We start from the raw sequence: 8,313 nt of genomic DNA on the forward strand, positions 1-8,313 counted from the left end.
AGTTAAATTTTTTCGACGGCAGCGTCAGACTCGAAATAATTTTATGAACAAAACGAAACTAACCACGTTCAAAACGGACACTTTTAAAAAAATACTAGCCCGTATCTTTCTGCTCGCCGCGAGTTAAATTTTTCCGACAGCACCGTTACATTCGAAAAAATTTATTGAACAAAACAAAACTAACTACGTTCGAAACGGATACTTTTTAAAAAACGCTTAACACAACGACATCTAAAACGGCGCTTAACACATGGGCCGTGTTCCCCTCTGTAAATAACCAACGCTACGTTAAATATGAATACGCAGCCCGAAAGCCCCCGTCGCAACGCGCAGGTCGGTCCGGACTAGTTGGGGTTAAAATGAACAATCTTTTGGATCATAAGCTCGCGATATATCGACAAAAACCTTTTTCTGGAGGAACAATAAATGGGCCACGCTACTTTCCAAAGCCCATTTCTACAATGGCCCATCTTTAAATTCCTCCGTATCGTCTGATGGCATTTTTGTTAATATATTGAAATATCAGTCTCATTATGTAAAAACAGATAGCAGATGGCATAGTTTTCTTCTTTCTGCTTGAAAAACACTCGAGCCACATGTGACTGCAACTCAACTCATCATAATTTGGCGCCTTTCACATGTATCTCGGGATTTGAGCACTTCTAATTCTCATCGTTAATAGCACCAATTTACTATTAACACATTAAAATTAAAAATATATTCATAATAATACACACATGAACAATTTATATAATCATACATTTCACTGATTTCAGTACAGCCGAGATTGTAATTTAACGATGGCGTACTCTGCAGCCGCTGCTAATGTTTCAAATCGTTATAGTTACGGAGAAGTGACGTCATCACATTGTTCGAACTTGATCAATTTCAGGTTCAATTTTAAGTTCAGTAACAAGACGTCAAGCCATCTGTTCTTCACTACCACTTCAAATTACAGGAAACGGCGTTTTTATGTTAGGAGTGAAGCAAACCCTAAGCTCAAGGATCCGGTCACCGTCGAATCAGGTCCGGTTTTATATACTACATTGCCCTAATTATGATTTATTTGTGTGTATGAGATTCAAATTATGCTTTGATTCAAGTTAATTGCTGATCAGATTAGTTGCAAGTATACTTGTTTGAAACTATGAGTTTGAAATGTTATAACTAATTGTTGCTTGTATGATTGCTTAGGAGATGCAAGTAGTATTGATAGGTTAAAATCTGATGCTGAAGACGTGGTATCGAGAATTAGATACCACACAGAGTTTACGCCAGCGTTTTCTCCCGAGGGATTTGATCTCCCTAAGGCGTATTTTGCTACTGCACAGAGCGTACGCGATTCACTCATCAAAAATTGGAATGCAACTTATGATATGTACGAAAAGATGAATGTAAAGCAGGCTTACTATTTGTCCATGGAGTTTTTGCAGGTTCGTTACCTTGTTTCCTAATTGCTGTATTGGAAGGAAAGCTAGTATCTTTGGTCAAACATTTTCTAAAGAGCATAAATGGCCAATGGTTAATCTAGTTTTGTGTATTGCCTAATTTTTGTGTGTGGGATTGGTAACATTTAATGATTTACTGTGATAAAAGTATGAGTCATGTCGAAATTCACTTTCAGAAAGTAGTAATTTGCTTTGACCCAAAACTTGCCCGAGCTACACGAAATCTACAGTCGGTTATTTATAGTTTCACTTAAGTTTTCAGCAAGAAAGACGAGCGCAAAACACAGAGCAATCTTTATTGTGTTGTTTCTGTGAAAATGAATTGGTTTATTCTAAACCATCAAACAAAGTGTTGCACCTTTTCATGAGTAGTTGCGTCGTTTCGAGACGAATTAGTGATATATTCTTTGATGTAGGGAAGAGCACTATTAAATGCCATTGGAAACTTAGAGTTAACCGGTGCTTATGGAAAGGCATTAATCAAGCTTGGCCACAAACTTGAGGATGTGGTTTCACAGGTGAAAGTTACCACAATTATAAACAAGCATTGTACTGTTTTCTTAATGGACATATATACTTGAATGTCAAGAACATTTGTTAGCATTTAGCAATTTAGAACCATCCCTGTTATCTTTGAAGCTATACTAACATTTGGGTCATACATTCATAGGAACCGGATGCTGCTTTAGGAAATGGGGGGCTTGGAAGGCTTGCTTCATGTTTTCTGGACTCTCTGGCAACACTAAATTACCCAGCTTGGGGTTATGGGCTCCAATACAAGTACGGTTTGTTCAAACAGCTAATCACAAAAGAAGGTCAAGAAGAGGTTGCTGAAAACTGGCTTGAGGTATATTTGGTCCATTCTTTTTTGCTGAAAACATGACCTGATATATCTACAAGTTAACTTATAAGTACATAATTGTAGATGGGAAATCCGTGGGAAATTGTGAGAAATGACATCTCGTATCCGATAAAATTCTATGGAAAAGTTGTCACAGGTTCTGATGGAAAGAGGCGTTGGATTGGGGGTGAAGATATAGTGGCGGTTGCAAACGATGTCCCGATACCAGGATATAAAACAAAAACTACGATCAATTTACGTCTATGGTCTACTAAAGTTCCATCAGCAGATCTTGATTTGTCTGCTTTTAATTCTGGAGAGCACACTAAAGCATGTGAAGCCCAAGCAAATGCTGAAAAGGTTAATATATATGTTTATATATTATATATTTTGGCTCTGCTCTGTGTTTTGTTACTGTTCAACTTTTACTGCTTATCCATTTTTATAATCTCATAATTCAATTTTATTTTTTAATATCCTTTCAATCTGCCACCAGATATGCTTTATACTATATCCAGGGGATGATTCATTGGAAGGGAAGGCCCTGAGGTTGAAACAACAATATACTTTATGTTCTGCTTCTCTTCAAGATATTATCGCACGTTTTGAGAAGAGATCTGGGGAGAACGTGACATGGAATGAATTTTCCGAGAAGGTTGCTGTGCAGATGAACGATACTCATCCTACACTGTGCATTCCAGAGCTGATGAGGATATTAATGGATTTGAAGGGCATTAGCTGGAAGGAAGCATGGAATATTACCCAAAGGTAAGGTAATTCTTAGCAGGCTGCCACGGGGTTAATGGGTCAAAATGGGTTGGGTCAAGCTAATTTAATTATTTTGCGGTTCCAGGGGTTGTGTTTGTCTGAAACAACTTTTTGAACAAAAAATATGATCTTTTAATTTATCTACATATAATTAGTCTGTCAAGTAAGACTATTATTCTGTAACATAATATTACTTATATTTGAGTGATTTAGTTTGTTTTATGCATTAAATATAGACTTCCTCCTATCCGAACTGTTTTCTTTTTAGCTAATTATGTTTTATTATTTTTATCTGTTTAACCTGTTAGAAATATCGATATACCGAGACGACCCATTCATAAGTAAAATGCCACTTCTATTCTGTACATCTTTAATTACCATTAACACCTATAACTAAAATTGCTCCTTTTGAGCTTCGAAGGACTCTATTCTGACTGCCAAAGTGTTTGATACATCATACATTTGATCATTCTCAAATAACATAAAGAAAAACAGGGACTTTATGTGTAAAGTTATCATTAATGTGTTAACAACTTCATATGATAAGTTATGTAATATCCTGACCTGGTCTTGAAAATTTGTCAGAACTGTGGCTTACACCAACCATACTGTTTTACCTGAAGCGTTAGAGAAATGGAGTTTTGAACTCATGCAGAAACTTCTCCCTAGACACGTAGAGATCATAGAGATGATCGATGAGGAGGTAAAGCATAGTGCTTTTCAACTTTTGTATTGATAATGCATTCCTGCTGCTTAAGATCTTACTATTCTTACAGTTGATCAATGGAATAGTTCAAGAGTTTGGTAAATCAGACCCTGAATTGTTGGAGAGAAAGTTGAATGCTATGAGAATTCTCGAAAATTTCGAGTTGCCATCGTCGATAGCTGATCTGTTTATTAAACCGAAAGAAGTATCTGAAGTTGATATAAGTAAAGTATCAAATGTTTCCAGTGAAGGCTCCCTTGTTGATGAAGAAAATGAAATTGTTGGAAATACAGAGAAAGCGAAGGATCCAAAACCAGCTCCCATACCACCAAAAATGGTTCGGATGGCTAATCTATGTGTTGTTGGTGGTCATGTTGTTAATGGAGTTGCTGAGATTCATAGTGAGATTGTAAAGCAGGATGTTTTCAACGACTTTTATAAGGTAAGCATATTGCATATTATTATTTTTTCCCATACTATTTACATATAATAATACACTGTCCATGAGTTACCAACTAATGCAGCTTTGGCCCGAGAAATTTCAAAACAAGACGAATGGGGTGACACCAAGAAGATGGATACACTACTGCAATCCAGACCTCAGTAAAATCATAACCAAGTGGACCGGTGGAGATGACTGGTTACTAAACACTGAAAAATTGGCAGAACTGCGTAAGGTATATAATGTATTATATATTTAACTTTCCATTTTTTTCTACTCTATCACTTAAATGGGAGCTTAGAAAGAAAAAGGCATATGTTGTCAATCAAGTTGCTTCTTTAGCTTAAGCTTTCATTTTCATGACGCTGTCTAGTTGGAGAAATGGATGGGTCGGGAGGGTTGGGTAACGGGTCAAAATGGATTCTAGTTGAAATGGTCAATTTTCTTGTATGCGACGAGTAAACTCTGTCAAAAGGTTTTTAAATATTTAGTGTCTTAAATTTGAATTCGTACAGTACACTCTATGAAGAAAATGATTCAGAAGGGTTTTGTTTAATTAAGGCTGTGATGTAGATTTTTTGACCAAATTGAGGGATGTTCGTTACAGTTTGCAGATAGTGAGGATCTTCATAGTGAGTGGAAAGCCGCAAAAAGGACTAACAAGCTCAAGGTTGTGTCGTTAATAAAAGAGAAAACAGGTTATTCTGTTAGTCCTGACGCAATGTTTGACATCCAGGTAATTTCCATTTGCCTTTTTATTTTTTATAAAATATAAAGTACAATATGTTTCAAGTTGTATTCTGATAATGTTACATGCAAACATATAAAAGGCCCTACTTTTGTTGGTTTACCATTACATCATGGATCAGCGTTGGTTATTTTTTCAGGTGAAACGTATTCATGAATATAAGAGACAATTGTTAAATATTTTGGGAATTGTTTATCGTTACAAGAAGCTGAAAGAAATGAATGCCGATGAACGAAAAGAAAAATTTACCCCACGAGTATGTATATTTGGGGGTAAAGCATTTGCCACATATGCACAAGCCAAACGGATTGTGAAACTTATCACAGATGTCGGTGTTACAGTAAACAACGACCCTGACATTGGAGATCTACTCAAGGTATGATTGAGTTTATATCAGGTTTTATGCATTTAAAATACATTTCAGGTGACCCTTTCTACCCATCTGGAACAGGCCCATTCATACGTGGGTCAAAATTGCCACCTCTAGTATCACATTATATTCTATTGCTTATCAAACCTGCCTTCCTGTGCTGATATATTGTGAACTTAACCACAGGTTGTATTTGTTCCTGATTACAATGTTAGTGTTGCAGAATTGTTGATTCCTGCCAGTGAGCTTTCACAGCATATCAGGTGACTCCAACCCTCATATGGCATCTTTTTTTTTTTTTTTTTTTTTTTAAAGAAAAATTGATTTTTGTACTGACTGTTCCCGTTCCAGTACTGCTGGAATGGAAGCTAGTGGAACTAGCAACATGAAATTTTCCATGAACGGTTGCATCTTAATTGGGACATTAGACGGTGCAAATGTCGAAATAAGGGAAGAAGTTGGAGAAGATAATTTTTTCCTGTTTGGTGCTCGAGCCCATGAGATAGCAGGGTTACGAAAGGAAAGAGCTGAGGGCAAGGTATTCCTTACCTTACTTTTAGAGATGGCAAAATGGGTGGGTCGGGTAACAAGGTACAATTGTAACTTTATTGGTAAATGATTCTCAAAAAAGTTTGATACAGATCATTGTTATTAAACTTATAATACTCGTAAAGTGTACCAGTAGGTTGTATGCATTAAAAACCATTTTGGCCCATTTCATTCTTAGCTGAACTTTTATTACCCATTTAAGCAGTTAAATATAAAACATAATCTGTATTGATTCATTCATTACAGTCGAAATTGCCAAGCCTACTTACTTCTTTCTTTAAATCATGCAAGAAAGTTACTACTTTGCTTTGATAATATTATTATTATAACCCATCCTCACTAAATTAATGTGTTGATTTAATTTACTTATCTACAGTTTGTGCCCGACCCTAGTTTTGAAGAAGTGAAAGAGTATGTAAGAAGTGGTGTATTCGGGCCTTATGATTATGATGAACTAATGGGGTCGTTAGAAGGCAACGAAGGCTTCGGCCGTGCAGACTACTTCCTTGTTGGCAAGGACTTCCCGAGTTACATAAAATGCCAAGAAAAGGTCGACGAGGCATATAGAGACCAAAAGGTCAGTTCACAATCTTATTTTAACATTTAAACTTTCATTGTAATTGTAATGATATAGATTTAGATATTTTTTAATTTCTTGAAACGACTAGTAAGTAAAAGAAAAGGAAGATACTGTTATGCCTAAATTTGCACGAATCTTGTTTTGCAGAGATGGACAAGGATGTCAATCTTGAACTCAGCTGGATCATACAAATTCAGCAGTGATCGAACAATTCATGAATATGCTCGAGACATATGGAACATTGAACCTCTTCATTTACATTAATCTAGCTCATCATTAAGACAAGTAATCCAGAGACCATACGATATCTATTCGTTCGCGTCAATCAAATATGTAACCTGGATGGACGCTTTTGTCCTTGTACCAAGTGCTGTAACTTTTGGATGGAAATGTGTATAAAGACATTGAACTTCCTGAATAATTTACAGTTACTCCTGGAAAAGTATTATTAAACAATTGTTCTTGTAAGACGTTGTAATAACAAATGAATAAGGTATAGTAAGCTGTTTATCATTTCACAGAACAACTAAAAACATATGTACAACTTATGACTATTGAATATAATTTATTGAAATAATCAATGAAGTAAACCTTCAATTGAAGTTGCAAATATAAGGTTTTGTACCACAATCGAATATTTTGGGACATCATGATAACGGGGTTAGCTAAAGATGGTCACGCAGAAGATGCAGTTGATACGTTTACTGAATCAAAACGCTGGATGAGAGTACAATAATAAGATGTTCTTTCATGTAGAGTTTTGGTACATATGAACGAAGGTTTTATCGCATTTTGAGTAAATAAGCAAAGATTACAACATTGATCCATCCACGGATCAGTACAAAAGTGTAGTGGATATGATCCATAGTACTTAAACGAAACGCTACAGTATATTAAGAGAAAGTTCGTGTTGTTGTTATTGTTGAAAAACCGTGTGTACTTTTAAATCAGATTAACGCAGCGGATGGTTAAAATAATAATCAATTATTATTTTATAAACCATTTACAAAATTAAATATTAATATATTTAAATTTAATAAAACATGCACATGATTAACGATTTCAAAGATCCAGTTACACCACTAATAATTGTCAAAATATGTATTTCACAAAGTGAGTAAACGATATACCTTTCTTGAAGAAGCTGATTGAAGGAGAGAAACCTACGATCAAAAATATGACCGTCTCTTAGGATAGTCCACACTACACTTCAAACAACGTCAATGGATGCTAGTCCAAAACCAAGTAACGTATTAATATAATCAGATTATATTAATCGACTATATATATTAATACTTAATAACAAGACCTTGTTGCCAAAGATAATCGAATTAAAGCTTTGAGATGTTATATGAATTCGTGGAGTAGTAGTTAAAGATAATAGCAATAATGTGTGTGTTTTATATTGATTTTCTTTCAACTGCTCATTTCAACTTTTCTTTCAACTTTCTTTTCAACTGCTCATTTCTTTGAAAATATAAATATATATATTATAATATTGGATCAAGTTAGATTTAATTTATCACGTTTTGTCATGTTATAAATATTAAATTAATTAATTAATTCATATCAATCAATTAATTTGATTTGGTTTTAAAAAGTTGTATTTCTCAAATACTTTAGGGGTATGTTATGTAACTTATAATTAATAATTTCTATCATATCACTTTCATATAAATAGTAAATTAATTAATTTCGTTTTATTTACTATTCATATAAATAGTAAATGAATTAATTTCGATTTACTATTTTGTTACTTGAGTAATATATATACATCATATATATATTTTATTTGACGTCTCGGTGTATATGTGTGTGACCCCGAAGGCTCAAATGAAGTTGGCCATATAGTTATATGTTG

The 8,313-nt window shown here is 34.6% G+C and overlaps 1 protein-coding gene across 1 annotated transcript; it reads left to right on the plus strand.

The window, feature by feature from the left end:
* The first annotated feature begins 605 nt into the window (after nt 1-605).
* LOC139848168 (alpha-1,4 glucan phosphorylase L isozyme, chloroplastic/amyloplastic) lies at nt 606-7,005 on the plus strand. Its single transcript, XM_071837898.1, has 16 exons — nt 606-663; nt 728-1,026; nt 1,195-1,433; nt 1,865-1,966; nt 2,119-2,295; nt 2,374-2,649; nt 2,786-3,057; nt 3,643-3,760; nt 3,834-4,205; nt 4,288-4,440; nt 4,813-4,941; nt 5,093-5,329; nt 5,510-5,586; nt 5,675-5,861; nt 6,249-6,449; nt 6,600-7,005. Exons 2-16 carry the CDS (start codon nt 801-803, stop codon nt 6,714-6,716), a joined length of 2,883 nt encoding a protein of 960 aa, XP_071693999.1. The 5' UTR covers nt 606-663; nt 728-800; the 3' UTR covers nt 6,717-7,005.
* The last annotated feature ends 1,308 nt before the right edge of the window (nt 7,006-8,313 follow it).

Source organism: Rutidosis leptorrhynchoides, chromosome 5 (assembly GCF_046630445.1).
Source record: "Rutidosis leptorrhynchoides isolate AG116_Rl617_1_P2 chromosome 5, CSIRO_AGI_Rlap_v1, whole genome shotgun sequence".
Lineage (NCBI taxonomy): Eukaryota > Viridiplantae > Streptophyta > Magnoliopsida > Asterales > Asteraceae > Rutidosis > Rutidosis leptorrhynchoides.